General features: G+C 37.7%; 1 protein-coding gene across 19 annotated transcripts in view; it reads left to right on the forward strand.

The window, feature by feature from the left end:
• CSPP1 (centrosome and spindle pole associated protein 1) overlaps nucleotides 1-18532 on the forward strand; it is a 62302-nt gene that overhangs the window by 42786 nt on the left and 984 nt on the right. For 16 of the 19 annotated variants that reach the window (XM_038129097.1, XM_038129098.1, XM_038129096.1 and 13 more), the window contains 10 exons: nucleotides 15-161; nucleotides 923-1027; nucleotides 2088-2154; nucleotides 3635-3755; nucleotides 4462-4607; nucleotides 5159-5299; nucleotides 9482-9537; nucleotides 10829-10892; nucleotides 14344-14459; nucleotides 14612-14762. In XM_038129097.1, the coding sequence (XP_037985025.1) occupies nucleotides 15-161; nucleotides 923-1027; nucleotides 2088-2154; nucleotides 3635-3755; nucleotides 4462-4607; nucleotides 5159-5299; nucleotides 9482-9537; nucleotides 10829-10892; nucleotides 14344-14459; nucleotides 14612-14762 (1114 nt within the window). The remainder of the gene's footprint in view (nucleotides 1-14; nucleotides 162-922; nucleotides 1028-2087; nucleotides 2155-3634; nucleotides 3756-4461; nucleotides 4608-5158; nucleotides 5300-9481; nucleotides 9538-10828; nucleotides 10893-14343; nucleotides 14460-14611; nucleotides 14763-18532) is intronic. The other 3 variants (XM_038129094.1, XM_038129111.1, XM_038129095.1) reach the window with 3 other exon arrangements.

Here is an 18532-nt window from a genome sequence, read left to right on the forward strand (position 1 = left end):
TAATTATATTACAGCGAAGATTGAAAAATAAAGAAGTAATTCAATTAGGTGAAGAAAGGAGAAAAGAGGCAGAAAAACAAGGAAAAGAAAAGGAAGAAAAGCAAGAGGAACAACTTAGACAGTATCTTGAGAGAGAAAAGATGGAAGAGGAAAAGAAGATGGTATGTTTAAGTGACTTTCTAAGAAAGCTTTTAAAAATAACTGTATTTTAAGGAAATCACATGATTTCTTAGACTTCTACCTTCAGTGTTGTTCCCCTCTCAGTATCAAACTGCAGTATACTTAATGCACAGAGAACAGCTGGTGGAAAACGCAGTCATAATGCAGTAGAAACTTACCTTGTTGATCAAATTTGCATTAAAAAATAGTAAAAGCAAGATGAACAATCTGCACTCAATAGTTGATTTTTATATCTGCTGTGAAATACTGTGACCTGCATTTGCTGAGGTGTAAATATAAATAAAATTGTTTATTGGAGGACTGGTAGGACTGTTCATCTTAAACAATGATGTTTTTGGTAATTTAATTATTTTCCTTTGACCTGGATGATGTAAGAAATCCATCACTTAGAATTCTGATGGACAAAATCTAAGTAAATTATAAAACACTCTTATAAAATTTGTACTAAATTTCTGTAATTTCTCTAAAATAGACAGATATAAAGGACGTGTCTAGGGGAAAAAAGGTATATCACTGAAATATAAATTAAGAAAAAAACACCTTGCAGCATAGAAAAAAAGTATTAAAATTTCTATAGGAAGAAAACAAAAATCACATGAAATAAATTTTGCAGTCGTTTTATGCACTTAGGAACATTTCTTTCTGTCAGAGGGAAAACACCAACAAAACTTTGCCTGTCCAAAATAACACTTTATTGAGAAGCTATAAGAATGTAGTTTCAGTCTTGGTTTCCTCCCTGCAGTTGTCACGACAATCTTCACCTGTCATTCCCGCTCTGCAGAACAAATCAGTAAGAAAAGAGGAAAGGATTCCCTCTGCTGAGAGCCGTCTGTCTTACTATGCACAAGTATGTGACAGCACAAGATTGTTAGAGCAAACTTCTGCTGGTTTATTTAAGAAAGTACTGTGTATGAAATCATGCCAGGTTGTTAAAGTTTTCAGTTTTTACTGGAATGCCACGGATAACGAGACAGCCTTTATATTAATCAGTCTTGGAGCTCTGAAATTTAAGGTTAAATTTTATTTCAAGTATTGAAGAATTTTTTTTGGTGGTGTGTAATTTTAGTTTTTTTCTGCATGTGCATTTTCTGTACGAATGAGTACCTCATTTTGGAGAGGACATACACTGTCCAGACCCTTACCAGGGGTCTGATGATCTCAAGATTTAGGATAAGAAAGTTTACATATAATCTAGCAGCTCATCGTTTTCACTCACAGAAGAACTTTGCTCAGGCATAACATTTAACGTTGATTTGTAGCTACTGACATTCTTGTGTAATCTTTATGTTTTCCAAAGTACAAAAAGATTATTACTCCTAATATGCTTTGCTTTCCTCTGTGCATCACAAATGACTTAAAGTAGTGGTTCTGACACCTCTCATTTCTTTTACTTCATAGTCTTCTCTGGGGCTTTTTTGGCTTTTAAAATAAACTTCTCCTAGAAGAGAGTAGATTAAATAATTGTTTATAATATTTGAATCTCAGTCCATACTTCTGTCTTTTTATTGAGAAAGTGTTTGTTTGTTTGTTTTTTACCAACTCTGTCTGAACTGAGCGAAATACTTTATAGTGCAGTTTCAGAGAATATTTTATGTCACACTTTAAACCATTGCTATCTAAATTTCCTAAATGTGAAGAATGCTCTGGAGGTAGGTCAGTTTATTTCTTTAGCAGTACTTGGAATAGATTTGTTTAGAACTCTGAATAGTGCATTATAGTTATTGTCATAGTAATTTTGGATTATACATTGATAGATCAGGTTTAAAAAACCTTAGGCATTCACAACCTGTAAGGTTACTGTTCTGACTTCCAACTGTTAATGTACATTGGCAGTAAAATAAGGAAATAAAATGTACTGCAATTTCTTCCTGTTACAAATGACATTTCATATTGATGATGGTCACTAGGATCCTCCCCAGCCCAGAGCTCCTTCTCCACCTGTCCCTGCTAGAAGAAATCAGCTGCGTTCATTAGGTGGGTATTTGTCTTCATTGCAGGCTCGCTTTCTATTACAACAAAACCCTTCTCTGTTACAGTTCCTTTTCTTGCCTGCAAAAGAAGAGTCCTTTAAAGTTTGCATTTCTGTCTAGGTGTTTTCTATCTCTTAGTACTATTAATGTATTAGTATGGTATGTCTGAATTTTTAACACAAAATGAAAATGCATTCATTATGCGTCACCATAAGGAAACGTGTTTTTGTAAAAACTCTGATAGTGGAATAGTCTGCATGGGAAGTGCTGGATCTCTTGGAACAGTGACCAGAATATGACCATAACACCACCATAACAGCGACCATATTCTGTGACCAGAATAGGGCAAAATGGGAAAGTTTTGGATTGGCTGGGTAAGAGATTAGACCAACAGAGTGTAGAGCATTGCAGCTCTAACTCTTAAATTCTACCTACCTTTGTTAGTCTGCCTAACAGTCCTCTCCTCATTCCTCTTAGCTTTCACTGGTTGTTCTGAAATTCAGATGTGCTGGAAGGATCTCCTTTGTTTTTTTTTCTAATATTAGTTATCCTGGCAATATGTGGGTGGAAAGCAGTAATCTTTCTGCTGATACTTTTTTTAGAAGTATATAAGAAACAACACATGAAATGTAGCAGTAAGTGATGTCCTACAAATGCTGCTAGCCTGCAGCAGAAAGTACCTGAGGCCATTCCAGGGACTTGTGGATTTTCTGCTTAATGGAAGGCAGAGTGGTTCTTAATGCAGTCATTGGAAATTGATTGACTCAGACCTTCTATCACGAGAGAACTAAAGACATATAAACTGAGTCTCGTTTCTGAGGATTTAAACTAGTAAGCCTTGCCTGCTAAGTTCTGGACACTAAAGTCTAAAAGTCAGTCAAATATCAAATTATGTTATTTGGAAAATGAGGAATTTCTGAAACTGGTTTAACATGTGGAGGAATGTTGTCCTGACCACAAAAAAAAACCAGCATAGACCCAAAGCAGGTCTGAAAAGTCAACATAAGCTTGTAATAAAAATTGAAGTTAGAACTCTTGACCACTTAAGAGACTCTGCACTAGGCAGACAGATATCCAACTCTTGAGTCAGGAAAAAAAATGATGTTGTGTGCTTGCAGATACCACTGCAGTTCCTTTTATCTGAGGACTGTGTAGGTTTGCATATTTCAAATTAAGGCTATTTGCTGGCAACACCCACTTGTATTCCGTAGCTTTTCCTTTTTTAAATACAGTGAAACATTTCCAGTGACATTTGTATGTTTTCTGCTATTCAGGGGTTGTGGTCCTTGTGCTGTCTCAAAATATAAACTCTGATCTTATTTCTAGTGTATAAAATATTGTGATTCTTGTGTTTGTACAATCCTTGTTTTAATTTACATTTCCTCATATCTGTTTTTTCCCATTATTTTTTACTTATGTTTATAAGTTGACAGCAAAGTTGCTCTGACCTGGCTTATTTTTAAATTATTTGTGCTCAATTCCAGAGGAAAGGAAGAATGTGATAAACGAATTGTCAGAGATGAGGAAACAGCTTCGTAGTGAAGAGAGGCGACTGCAGGAACAGTTGCTAAATGTGGCCAGTCATGATAATGTGCCAGTTACACGGTAAGAATTTAATCTTCTATTTCAAAAGCTAGATTTTTCACAGGAACTTACTGTGTATTATATTACTACCTAGTATTAGTTGACCAATATACATGAGTAGAATGAAAATATCAAAGTAGAACTTGTAAATAATTTTTTTTTCATTTTTTTCTAATGTGTTTGGGTTTTTTCCAAGACTCTTGCTAAAATTTATTTTAAGAATGACTGTATTCGTGAGATAGAAGTTGCAATGCTCTGTCTTGAAGAGTGGTCTAAAACAGATGTCTAAGGCAGAACTATATCTCATTACCTTTTTTTTTCTATGGCATAATTTGTGCCTGTAAACTGCAGTGCTACATCTGCTGAATATGATTATGAATACTGTACTGTTGTGGAAGTACTTTCTTTCTTACTGAAAAATCATATTCTATTTATTTAATAAATTTGGGTTGCTTCCAAAATGCATTAGCTAATCATACCAGTTAGCTGGAAGAGACACATCTAATTACCAGCCTTAGTTCCACTCTGTAAAGTATAAGGGTTTTTTTGTTTGAAGAAGGTTATCTCTTTTTTATAACACAGTGTAATTACTTTCAAATATATTTTCCTGTTTTGATAGCTTTATTTAAAGATAAAAGATCTGAGCATTATCAATCTTGTATTTCCATCCAACTCATTAATAGTATGGTGTTAAATTGCTTTCTGCTTGTTTTACAAACCTGTCAAGCAGGAGGAGAGAGAAGAATCCAAGGGACATATTTGAGATGGCCAGGCTTCGTCTGCAGGCTCCAGTTCGGCGACCTTCCTTGAAGGAGGCACAAGATCCTGTCAATATACAGAATATCTTGGAATTTAATGAACTTAAATACAAAGGCAGGTAGATCTTCTTGATACTGATGAAGAAGGGTAGGGAAACATCTTCCTTCTCCTCCACCTTCCATTGCATGCAGGATTTAAAGACAAAAATAAAAATCATGCTCTTGATGAGCTACTGCCCATGCAGTGCACTTCATGGGCAGTATTTTGTTTGTGTGTGTATCTCTCTGTGGGGCCGTTCCTGCAATTCCATGGAATTCTTGGCCTCACAATGTTGTGTCATCACTCAGAGCACTGACCTGTCTTCTAGTCCCTGCTGCTTAAACTTCTTGTGCATTTGATATCATGGTGTTACTGAAAATAGACTGCGTTTGACTTCTTTACCAACCAACACATAATGTTTTTGTGTAACTTTCTGTTTATTCTTTACCAGAAAACATGTATTTTTAATATAGTAAAATTGTAAAGTCATTGCTAAGTTGCTCATCCTCTTGGCCATTAACACTATTATTTTAAATGTTTTTTTTATGACTTAGATATTTCTTTAAAAATGCTTTTCAGAAATGTTAATTTAGGGAATAAATGTAAATTTCGTATCCTTGCTCTAGATCCTGAAACACGTATGGTCTTGAGGCACATGTATCCTGATCCTCCAAAAGATGATCAGACTCTAGAGATTCAACAGCAGGCACTGTTGAGGGAGCAGCAGAGGAAACTTGATAAAATGAGAATGAGGAGAGAAACAGAAGGTAAGGAATGAATGCTCTGAGGTAAACAAAAATCTTTCAAATTATGTGTGCTTTTATTTGATAAGAATGAAAACCCACTAGCACTAGTTTCACTTCTTTCAAGTACACTGTCAGCTCTGCAGTATGAAACAGTAAAACACCAGAACTCTGAAAGCCTATCATGATGTAAACATAAAAATGACAGAGTATTTGGGTGAGCTTTTGTGGTTTTGTACTTAATTTGGGGGGTTTTTAATTCCTTGTTAATTACGAGACTGTTTCTCTTTGGTTCCCTGAAAATAATTTAACTAGTGCCTCATACTTCAAAAATTCTAAAGGAAAAGTAGTTTTGTTACTGTTTAGTGGAGAAAACTACAGAACAGTGAAACTCTTTTGCTGAACTGTGAAAAAAGTATTAGCAGCTAAGTTCCATGGAGCAATTCTTGAGTTCTCATGGAGGAAGTAGGATGGCTTGGAACTGTGAACGGATTAAAATACAACCAGTGTATCTTCACCTTGGTCTCCTTTTAATGGATGATTTTTTTTTAAATTTTCATTATCCTGGGTTGATTTATTTTAAAGTTTCAGAAACCTGTATCAATAAAAAGCCTTTGCTTTAGAAACCACATGTGAGATAACGTAACTGCTTGGAGGTTCTGGAAGGAAAACGTTGCTTGTGTTGCTAAATAGAGATGATCCTAAGATAGTAAACATTAACAGCCTAACATGGAAAATATTTTGGCTGCAGACTGCAGAAGCAGTGAAAAGTAGATGTATTATCCCTTTTTTTGCATGCTACAATTAATTTCATACGTAAGGTTCATTCAGGTATCTTTTACAAACAGTCATGAAAGAGCAGTATTTCCAATTGTTTTAGAAGATATTTGAAATTATAATGAGAGTTGCTTAAAGCTATACAAATGAACTTAGTTTTGAGTGCAAGATTCAGATTTCTTGGAAAAGTGTTCGCCTCTGTAATTCAGACTGGCCTAACTAAATTTTTGAAGAGAAAGTAACTTTATTTCTGTGGTGACTTAGCCTTTGCTAGCAGCCAGACTCCCACGTGGCTGCTCTCTCGCTTCTGTCTCCTCACTCCTGCCCTTTGGGGAAACAGGAAGAACAAAGCTTGTTGGCCAAGGTGCAGATGGGGAGATTGGTTAGCAGCTGCTCTTGTGGGCAAAACAGACCTGACTTGGGGAAAATTGACCTAATTACTATAAGCCTAAATATTTGATTACTGACTTTGAGTAGCAGAAAATAAAAGACATGAAGCCTGCACCTTTTCTGCCCCTTTCCTGTGCCCAGTTTCATTCCTTCATTCTCAGTGTCCCTGCTCCCCTTCCTTGGTGCCACCCCAGGTACCAAGTTACCTGTGTGATGCAATGAGTGATGTCAGGCTTGAGAAGGGAGCATTTTGGTCATTACACATGACTTTTTCTATGCTGCTTCTGTTTTCTTCCACCTTTCAATCTGCTCTACCATAGTGTCCTTCAGAGGCTGCAGAGGAATCTCTGCTCTGGCACTTGAGCACTTCCTCCTCCTCCTTCTCTAGCCTTGGTGCCTCCAGGGCTGCTTCTGACAGATTTGTCTTCAGTCCTACTGCCATGCTTTGATTTGCTCTTTCTCAAATTTGTTTGCAAAGGCATCACAAACATGATAGGCCTTGCTGCGTCCTGCAGCAGCTCCATTGTGGCAACAGCAGTGCCCAGCACAGGGTATCCCCTGGCATCTTCCCACAGCCCCTCAGCTTGCCACGGTCACCCATGGAATTGCTCCTCAGACTTTATTAGCCTTAGGTGAGAGTTGAGCATTAAATAAAACCAACCACACGGGGAAGGAAAGTATTTACATTTTTGCATACTGCTTTGGAAAAACTGAATGCCTCTTCTGGTCACTGGTGCTTTGAGGCTTGCACCTGTTAGCTGTTGCCAGACCTGTAGGATTAACATAATTGATAGCAAGATGTGAAGGGTAACAGCTGTGTTTTGTTCCATGTTAAAGATGGTTCCTGTTCTGTCTTGGACAGATGAGCTGGTGTTCAAGCAACATTGCTGGGCCATATTGCTTATGGATAGTAGAACATCACAGTTGCAAATAAGCACATCTTATCCCATTCTGTGTTAATTACATGGTTGTGTATTACCGTGGGTCTTCTGGGCAGTCAGGACTTGGTGAAGTGAAGGAGAGATCTTGATTCTATTTCAGAAGGCTGGTTTATTATATTATGATATATATTACATTAAAAAAGACTACACTATAACTATACTACAAAGAACAGAGAGAAAGGAATCATCAGAAGGCGAGACAGGAATCGAAAGGAATGAATAACAAAGTTCTGTGACTCCTGGAGAGTCCGAGAGCTGCTGCCTCCTCGATTGGCCACCAAGTAGAAACATCCCACATTGACCAATCGAGGAAGCACCTGCTGCATTCCACAGCAGAGATAACAAATTGTTTACACTTGAAGCTGAGGCCCTTCAGCTTCTCAGGAGAAGAAAATCCTAGCAAAGGAATTTCACAAAATATCACAACTACAGTTGTGAGTATCTTTTAATGCCAAAATGGAATGTATAGGCTTGACTTCAGTCTTCCTCTTTATGAGATTGACTGAAATGCTGTAATAATTCACTGGCTTCAGCTGAGATCTCTCTGGGGCTTGGTTCTGGTTTTCTGCCGTTAGAATATTTTTTAATAGACCAGTCTGAGAAAGTTTTCATTGAATGTTTTCTGCAGAGAAACCTCCACCATCTAGAAAGCAAATTTGCCTTTTCAATTAATTTCAAGCAAATGGAGTCATTGAGACTTCTGCTAATGGATAACGTAGACTTCCCTGATGACATCCAAGGAAAGGCCTCTTCAGTTTAACTTAGATTTACATAGGTAGACAGGCAGCTGATTTTTATAAGTATTTTCTACTGATGCTTCTAGAGGCTCTTTAAACAGCTTTTTCTCTTTCTCTCTCCTGCTGCTTAACAACATCATTCAACTTTATACTCTGTCACTGAGTACCTCCAGGAGAATAAGTTGCCATCTCTCTGTTTCCAGTTTATTTTCCTCAGAGAAAAATTCATCACCTTCCTCTTGCTGAAAATAGATGAGTGGTTTTATTGTCTCATTTAAGGCAGAAAGAAAGATGAATTGAAGCAGTATGTACTTTTATACTGTGGGTGAAATAATGTGTTATGGGCTGTTGTGGCAAAGGCATCCCTTCTTTCCCACACTATATGTAAGTGTTCTTTCCCTTACATGCTTTGTATACAGTTTTCCCTCTGATATGTTTGTTTTTCTCTTTATGTGAAAGAGGAATATGTTGACTGTTAATGAAACTATAAAATGAGGAATCAGTGTTTTAAATATGCCAAGTTTTTAAATGCTAGCTGTGTCCCTGTAAAGGAGGCAGTCTTTTGCAGACTTCTGGATGATTATAATTCTGGGGGATGTGAGGGAAAGCCCCAAGAGCAGGTTTGATGTTGCTGTGCTGCAGGGCTGGGTGCTGCTTGGCTGGAGCAGTGTGACAGGAGTGGGCTGGGAGTCAGGCCAGGAGGACTGACAGCCCACGTGCTCTGATGCTGGACTGAAGGTCAGCTACACAGCAAGTAAGGTGTTGTTTATTGCATCTCTGCCTCAAAACCAATCCAATAAAGTAATTTATTTGAAAACTTAAACTAAATAAGAAAAGTAACTTCAGTTCTGCTTCTTTGCATTTCCAACATGCATTGGGTCATTGTTAGCTTAACATTCAGGATGGCTCTCTGTGCTCTCCAGAACTGAGTATTTTATCCTGAGATAAGATCATATATATTCTTATCACTTTCCTCTGTGAAATGATCTCTGTCAGGATCAACTTCTCTTTGAAGGCTGTAAGTGTGGTGTGCTTAGCATGTTGAAAGTACATTTACTCTTGGGGCTTTCTGCTGTCCCTGCTGTGGTTGTTATTTCCTGCCAGGAGCCAAAAAACAGATTAGAAGTAATAGACTACAGATTTCTGTTTGATTTCTCTGATTCTACTTAAATTTACATAGGGAAACTGGAATAATTGTGTCATTCAAACATTTAAAAAACCCATTCCTTCAGCACAATTTATGTATATTTAAAGATGTAATGCATACTGAACTTCATTTTTGCAATAATAAGCTGATAAAATATTTTTTGTTATTAACTATTTTTATGTCAACCTTGTCATTTTGTCTCTTGTCTGTGTAGCTTTTGTTGATCAAGAGGATTCTGCTTTGGACAGCTACCCACAAACCATGGGCCTGGTAAGAATTAAAGGTTTTTATTCTATTACTTTTTCAAGTGTGAGAAATATTGTGTCTTTCACTGATTTGGAGAAAGGAATGACAGTTAACAAGACAGCAACAGCTAATTTACTTCTTTTTCTGGTCCACACCAATGACAGCTTCTTTAAACTTGACATGCAAGTTGCTTATCTTTGTATATAGAGATGGTCTGATTCTTTAACTCTCTTCCTTTTATATTCATTGGTACTTATTCTATATTCATATGATGTTAGATTGCTGCTGGAGGGTGAGAATTAGTAGAAAAAGCCAAGCCAGAAGCAGTTACTCTGAATTCGGGTGGTTAAATGATGCACTTGGCAGTCAAGAATTGGATCTGTTCTCCAATGGAATGTTTATTTTCTGACTTGGTGAAAAGAGCAAAATAAAGTGCTATCGAATTAGAATTATCCTGCACTAACCCCAAATACTGAATAAAAGAGTTCAATTGTATTTCATGGGAATGTGGAACAATGAAAAACAGGAGACTGTGCAACAGCAAAGACATTAACCTTGAGGATAATACTGTAACTAAATGCAGAAATGAAACTGTTTGTGTTTAAAAAAATAATTACATTAATGCACTTTATAGTTGTAATTCAGTGCCTGAAATTATCATTCAGAGCAATGCTTTGCTGTAAAAGATTTGTTTTCTCTTGTTCTGTTTCCTCTGATAGTTTCTACTGCTTTGATTCTAGAGTGGTTTTCAACATAAATTATTCCTCAGTAGGATTTCTGTAATAAATGGTTGCAACTATGACATGAGCTATGAGTATTGGTCTTAGTGCTTCATATTATGATGTAGAAATTTGTTATTTTAATGCTTTAATGTCAAAGACTGTATGTGGTGGGATAAGTTAAACATAAGAAATCATTCTTCGTTTGATCAATACTTCATACAAACCTTAAGTGCAAAGCTCACTTTGAGCACTGACTGTTCTGAACCTTATGCAGAGTGACACAGATCAATTTCTTGATGGAAATGTCTGTGTTACACAAATGACAACAGTTGTCGTGTGTAGGCAATTTCAGCAAATGGGATTTATACTGAAAAGTAAAAAAAACCCAAACCCTAATGCTTAAAAAGAACATGAATTCTTTAAAAATGTATTGGGTTTTTAGAACCACAAAGTCAGGTTTAGTAGAATATTAACACTGTAGAGCTCCTCTTTGCTTTGCAGAAGTTTGGCAATTAATTTAAATTAATTATCATTTGGCCCCAGAAATGTATTAAAGCCTCTGAATTTCCATTTTTTCTGTTTCACTTTTGTAGTTCAGGAACAAATCGAATGAATTCCAGAAAAATTCACTGTTGGAATCGGATAGTGCTTTTATTGGTGAGTTCCTACCTCTCCTTAACCATGTTGTGGGTGTACAGACACGTGGTTTAGTCCAAAGCCGTGTCTCTAAAATGATTATTACTGTTTTAGAAGTTGCAGTGGTTGTAGCTATGGTGATTGGTTTGAAGTACTAGGAAGTTCTGTCTCCAAATTAAAATTCAGAGATTTATGAAATTTTGCTGCAGCAAATTTGTGTAGATGACACCTGAATTTAATGATGCTGCTCAGTTGCCCTTTAGCACCTTCTATCTTTTCATGAGAAAGCATCTTTCTCTGCCCATCATGCTTTGTCTAGGTTAGTCTTGTCAAGGGGCTTTTTTGACATCTTCCCAGCTTTGGATAAGGAAAAGCTAATATTTATTCAGGAAATGTGTTACAATGGTAGCATTGGCAATGCTTTTCTATTGTTCTGCTGCAAATAATTTATTGACAATCACAGTTTACAATTGCAGTCTGTCCACAGTGAAATACAAAAGTCTTAGACAGTCAGCGATTCTTTTCATGGTTATTCTTTTGATTTACAAGCATGCTTGATTTGAAGTATGATTATATGGGTATAAAATAGCAATTCATGCTAAATTAGTCACTTTCCTGCTGTTCACATTTTATTTCATTTCACTTGCAACATTATACTTACAAACATTGTTACTTATTCATCATCTGAAGCAGAAGATTTTTAGTTTTCTAAAGATTTTTGTATAGACTACCTCATGTAATGTCTCTCTATTCAGCCTTTATATGTGTGGATGTAAAATTGCTGTTTTATGTCACTAGAAAAACCCAACCAGTTCAGGCCTTTACATGTTATTTTCCATTAGCAGGCATTTCAGTATCTTGAAATTTCTTACAGTCATCTGTGGGAAATCATCTTGCAGGGTTTTTATTCTTTGCTGTAGGGGAGATGCAGTAGAGTCCTGAAGGTTCTTTTTAATGAAGCAGTGTTTCTATAAATTGATGATTATTATCTCTGGCTTTGGTTAAAAGCAGAATTTTTCATTTGAAGTGTATTCAGGCTCATTCTGTTCACGTGCAAGTCCTGGAGTCCAGGGTAGAACGTGGCACAGGGTCGGGCTTTCAGCCTTGCTCAGTGCATTTGGTTCTCTCTGTAGTCTGCAGTACCTTCCTTTTCAGGGTAAGGATTACTGTGTATTAGTAGAGCCCCGTGTTGAAAGGATGGCTCAGGAGAGCCCATCAGTCTAGGCTGGAGCCAAATATCCCATCTCAGCCAGGACAGGCTCATGGAGAGGAACACAAGATGCAGAGCAGATATGCAGGGCTCTTCCAACTTCCAGTGACCTGTAGCTGACTGCATTTCATAAGCCTTTCTAAGCTGGGCCTTTCACAGGTTGTTTTTCACCCACTGGAATTGGCATTTTTGAATCTCTGTTCACCATCAGCAGTATTGTGTGGATAAATATCCAACCTGTGCCTTCTGTGAACGACGTCCTTTCTTCTGCTGTGAGGCTGTCAGCTCTGTAATGGAGTGTTCTTGGTTATTTCATAAGGTTCATGATATTTATAGTCCTCTCACCCTTTCCCTTCTTCTTCCCATCCACCTGGTACTTGCTGTTTAGTGAGTGTTTGAGTTAACCTAACATATTATTTATTCCCCCCACCCCCTTTTTTCCTTTTCCCCCCAGATCACTTATGGCTGATGAAAACCATGTTCTTCAATAGTGAGCTGTATGCATTAACTAAAAATGTGTTATCCTTTGCATTGTTTGGGCTTTACAGACAGCTACTAACATTCTGATTATGAATCTGGTGACTTCCATCCCTGAAATCAAAAATAAAAACTGTCATTTTCTCTGTGGGCTGCCTTCTCTGTGAGTTGTGCTGCTCACATTGTCTGAGGGTCTTTGGTGAAATACAGGGGGTGTATTGTAACAGTGTTTGCCGTTTCCTCAGAGGAGTGTAACGCTATCCTCTGTTTTGCTTGAGGTTTTTTTTTGGTTGGGTTTAAAATCCAACTCAGTTTTGACATCTATTATGTCAGCATTACATATGAGTTTATCTCCTAGGGCTCAGAAATTTGAGGCAGTTAGAAATAAAGTGTTTGAGGCAGTTAGAAATAAATTAGTTTCTTTTTTTCCTTTTTTTTGCCTCATTGAAAACTCTAGAATCCATTAGTGTTAATGCAGTGATTTAAAAGCATCTCTGTGCAGCAGGATCTGAATGATAGATGCTTACAGGAACAGGTAGCATCTGATACTGATGATACACTAATGGTACAAATAAATTCTTAAGCTTGTCCTTTGTTGTGACAAATTCATATTGTTAAACCATTTTTTATATTCCATGCAATAGCACTGTTTTGAATATAGTGCAGTTCAGCTGCTCTTGTAGCTGGAATTCTGATATGTAATTTGTTAGCCTTACACCATTTCAAAATAATGCTTTGATTTTTTTATTTGAAACATTTGTGATAAGAGCATGAGTACTGTTGGTGAAAGTGGGGAAGAAAAAAAGATGAGAGGAGAATAAAAAATGTATTTTTAGGGAAAAAAACAACTGACAATATAAAAGATTTTTAAAAATACCTCTTTTTGTTATTCTGAACATGTTTGATATAAATCAAATTTATTTTCCAAACCTAATAATTTCAACCAAAATAACTGTTTAATTCTTATGTTTAGAATTTACACACATTTATCCTTTAATTTTTTTTACTTTATGTGATATACTGGATTAACCACTTTTCCAAAACATGACTTTGTTGTCACAAAGAGTAGTTGATGGTAGTGGATTCTGTAGAGGTTTTGTTGAGCAGAGTCCTCCTTTTTCCTGGGAGGCTCTGTTCCTGAAGATGCCAGCAGGATTGCAGTAGGAAACAGAGCCCACTGTCTGCACCAAGCAGCAGCAAAGCCATCAGCCAGCCCCAGGCTGAGGTTACTGCTCCTGGAGGAAAAAACAAAAGCACTTGTTTGAAACAGTTTGTGTTTGAGTTTCCAGAGTCAGCAAAAGAGGGGGCAATAGACAAGTGTGAAGCAGAGACATGACCTTGGGGTTTATGTGTATTATAAAAAGAGATTAAACTCCTCCCATTGTAATGTGATACAAGTATGATCAAAGAGTGTGGTTATTTTTTCTTGTATGAAGAGATGCTAACATTTTATTACATGAAAAGGCAGAGATATGACCAACCATGTGTGATTCAGGCATAGATTTTCTGTTATCATATTTCATGTAACACTGTCAGTCCATGTAATGTTATTATATATTTCGTGTAACATATTTATTTATGACTCTGATTTTCCAAGTGTTTTCCCTTTCAAGTGGAGGTGCTGTGCTCATTTGAGTGCTCATTTGCTTTAAAGGTCTGGGTATAAACAAGATTTGTAGTGAATACATTCCTGTGAGAGAGTCACGTACAATATACAAAATGTAAACAGCTTGGAGCACTCTGCTATTTCAATTTCTTTGAAAATTATTTCATCTGTTTTTCCAGGTGCTAATGGGGAAATGTTTTCTGCCTTAGAAGAAGTGAATTTATTACCACAGCATCCACTTTCTGCAAGGGAGAGGAGAAGACTGAGGCAGAGAGCTTTGGAGAGTGCTGTACGTGTAAGAACTGACAGATGTAATGTCAGACAGTTCCTGTGCTTCCGCAGTGACTCCATGTTATGGTTCCTGAGGGAGTACACGTGTAGTTATTTGCCCTTTTAAAAAGGATGCTGTTTAACTGAAGGATTTGTGCATTTTTGGATTCCCTGCAGGAGGAAGTTCCACCAGGGCAGACGCCGTTGCTGCAGCCTGACAGCTTCTCCTTGCACTCAAACTTCAGCCTCGACGTGGATCAGGTGAAAGGCAAGAACGAGGAACGACTGCACAGACTGACTGAGCTCCAGCAGAAATCTCCTTCCTTGGGTATGCTCCCTGTAGCAGAGATGATGTAGTGAACACTGAGTAGTTACAATAATTAAAGGAACAAATAATAATAGGCTTCATGTAGCAGAACAGTGAGCAACCAGATCAAACACAGGAGTTATTTATAGAGCTCTGTAAGTGGTACAAGGGCTTCCCCAGCACACCTCAACACAACTCGTTTAGACTAAGTTTAGAGGAGAAGAGTAGGAAAAGATTCTCATATTCCTGTCTGATCAGCCACTCCTGCTTGTCCTGTGAGCACCACTGCAGTGTGGGCAGCAGGATGGGGATATCCAGCTGCACAGCTGAAATGGCAGCAGGAAGAAATAAAACACCCAAGTGATGAATGATGGATGATGAGGTGCCTGTGTGAGTTTTTGGCGTTCCTGGGAGTCAGATGTCTGTGGTCCAACCAGCATGACAGTATGCCAGGGAACTGTGGATGATGAAGCACTTCAGTTTCTAGTTAATTTGATTTTCTAGTGGTTTGTTAATATTAATGATCGTTCAGTATTTGAGTATGTGAGTATTTGATACTGATACCTCTTTCACTGCACACACACTTGAATCCATTCCAAGTTTCTTGCATCAGGTGCTGGGAGTTGTCTTGGAGCATCTCCAAATGCTGGCTGACTGATCTAGATCCTTTTTGTGTATGAAGTACCAATCATGGCAACCTCCAATGGCCTTTAATTTCTCACATGGATTGAGACCCAGTTCATACACTTTGTGCTAATGATTCTTTCATAGGAGTCTGAAATCTCCTTTTTTTTTGGAGGTAGTTGCTATGCTGTTTAGGCAATTACAGTATCAGTATCCTTTTTATAAACTTAAAGAGAGTACAGATGCTGGCAGTATTTTTGATTCTGTTGCTATGGGTACTCTTACAAGCACCTCATCTTTTTTTTTTTTTTTTGTTTTAACCCTCTCATTGTGGTATTAAGTCACTAAAAAAATAAACCCTATTCATACTATTTTTCTTCTATAATCTAAATAAACTCTTTACTAATTTTACTCCACCCAGATATATTTGCTATGTGAACTACTACTCCTTCAGTATCTTTGTTGTATTTCACCTCGTTTATAATTTCCCTTCATATTGTGTGCACTACACTTTTATTTTGCTTGCCTTCTGTTTGTCACAGCCTCCAGAGCTTCAGCCTTTAGATAAATATAATATTGGCATGTGTGTGTGTATGTATATATACATATATATATATTTATTTATTTATTTATTTATATATTTATATGTCTGTATGTAGCTTGTTCTCTGGAGCACAGGGGGACCCATCACTCATCCTTGGCATTTGTGCCTCTTGGAAAGGCAGCAATAGATCCTCTTGCTCAGCTGTGGTTGTTCAGCCTGCACTTCTGCTTGCCCTCCTTTCCCTCCTTGTGCTCAGGGATGTTACAGAAAAATGAGTGAAGCCAAGCTTTTTTACTCCTTTTCCCTAACAGTCTGAAAGAACCCTTGTGGCATCTTCTTACATTTCTGAGCAGCCAGGACTGTCATTTTTCCTCTGCCCTCAGAGACACTGCTGAGAGAAAACAAATCTATCAAATATACAACTAAGGAACCTGGTTATCTTCCCTTGAAATGACCAGAGATGGCGATTCACAGGCTTTGATAAATTCCAAGAGCTGATCTGGTTCGATAAGGAGGCTCTGTTCACAGCAGTTCACTTTCTCCTATGGGACTGATGTGGGAATCCTAAAGGCATCCTAGTATTGTTTTCTTAATTGGAAAATTAGACAAAAGGAGTCAGGCCTTCTCCTCCATTTTTACCCATCCAAAAAAAAATTCCCATCAGTGTAGACGTGGTGAATACTTGGGCGATGGAGTCTCTGTCAAGCAAGGTATGTGTGTTCCTATGGGCATAAACAAGAGCAGGCTCGGATACAGAAGAGGGAATTCTCACAGATTTGGGCACACAAGATGTGCTGCTGTTGGTGTTCTGCAGGAATCCAGATACCATTCCATTTCTAAACTAGGGTTTCATGCTAAGGAAAAGCTTTCCTTACCCTCAGCCTCCACATGCAAACTGAATTATCAAGAGTCTTGATATGTGTCCCAATTAAAGACAGTTTTTTAGGGAGTGTGTGAAGTGTTGAAATTCATGATGAAGAAGTTCTGCAGTGCAGCTGATCTGCTGTGCTTTTTAAAAGCAGCACCAAGTGAGTCTGATCCAGTGATGTGCCCTGTGGTCTTACCTCTGGCAGAACAGTTATCTTGCCTCTGGCATCTGCAAGATCCAAAGGCTTTGCTTTTAAGGCAGAAGTAGTTAAGTGTGGGCAAATGCCGCCCTCTGGCCTGGACATTCACAGTTTGTTTGTCTCTAAATAACCTTATTTTTATTGTTGCTAAATATCATCTCTTAAAGCAGCAAACAGAAAATTATTTTCTTTAGGTATCACTTTTCCTGCTGCGTGCCGTTAACCCTTCTAAACGTACAAATGCAGAAAACTGTGGGTTCCAACCCACGGGAGAGTTGATCTGACCCAGGATTGAAGAGACAAAGAGGTTCCTTCTGCCAGCTTCAAGCACAGGAGATGACAGGCCCTAGAGAGAGGGAGGTCTGCTCTCACTTCTAGTGTTGCAGACAAGTTTTAACCAGACTGGGGAAGGCTTGGAGGATGATCAGATCACTGTCTGTATGATGTGACAGAACTAATGATTCCTGCCAAGTTCTTTTGGAACAAAAAGTATTTGGCATTTTGTTTTAGAACCTGCAATCCCACCTACCAGACAAAGAGGGAAACTGAGCCCTTGCTCCCAGTGTGTGTGGGATTGTGCAGTTCTGTCCTTCCCTTCACCCCTGCACACCTGCCTGCTGCTTCTCCAGGCCTTGGCTTCTCACACCCGTGCTTAGACCATCAACTTTCAGTTTTTCATGAGAATCTTCAGATTCTCATTGCTTTGGTCTAAATTCTCATTTTTTAAAAGTCATCATTTTTTCAGAATAAAACCCTGAAATTTGTAAAAATTATCCAAATACTAAAATTATATGACACTAATTGCTTAGGTTAATATTTAATCACTAAAGAATATGCAATTCTGTTTTGCTTTTATTAGGATGTTTTTGCAAAAATGTTGATTTTTTTTTTCCTAATCTAGAGTCTTTAAACATGTTTCTGCCCATCTTTATCACCTAGAAACCAGAACCTCTTCATTGATGTGGTTCAGCTTTAAGAGGAAAACATTGCATTTTTCAGTTGTTATAGGTAGAGGGGATTTGCATAATTTTTTTTTTTGTTTAAGTATGTAAAAAATCAGATGCTGTGAAGCCAAAAAATGAACAGCACAAAGGAACTTATATCTTTATACCTCTTCATAATATAGTAAAAATGTATGTTGTTTGATAATCCACACTAACAACTATTTGTTTAAGGTATTAGATGTATGTATAATTGCTGACAGAATTGAAACAAATAATAGATAGCGACCCCAAGGTCATAGGAAGGCAGTTCTGGTTTTTGTTAGATGGAGCTTGTTTTGTAGCTGGAAGATTCCAGCTTAGCCAGTTGCAGCATGACATTCAGTGAGGTTTTGGGCTGTGATGCACAGTTAAACCAAGTTAAAACAATTCTTCCTCAGCGGGAGACTGTTTATACAAGGTTCAGTCAGGCCACTGTAATTGAATGGCCTTACTTTTACACGCATTTTTATGCATACAGGCACTGACAGATTTGGTTCTCCCTAAATAGAAGTTTTTTGGAAAGCAAGAACGCTCTGCTGAGTCCACCCACCTCTGCCTGTATCCTTGTCCCCT

Source organism: Motacilla alba, chromosome 2 (genome assembly GCF_015832195.1).
Source record: "Motacilla alba alba isolate MOTALB_02 chromosome 2, Motacilla_alba_V1.0_pri, whole genome shotgun sequence".
Taxonomy (NCBI): Eukaryota; Metazoa; Chordata; class Aves; order Passeriformes; family Motacillidae; genus Motacilla; species Motacilla alba.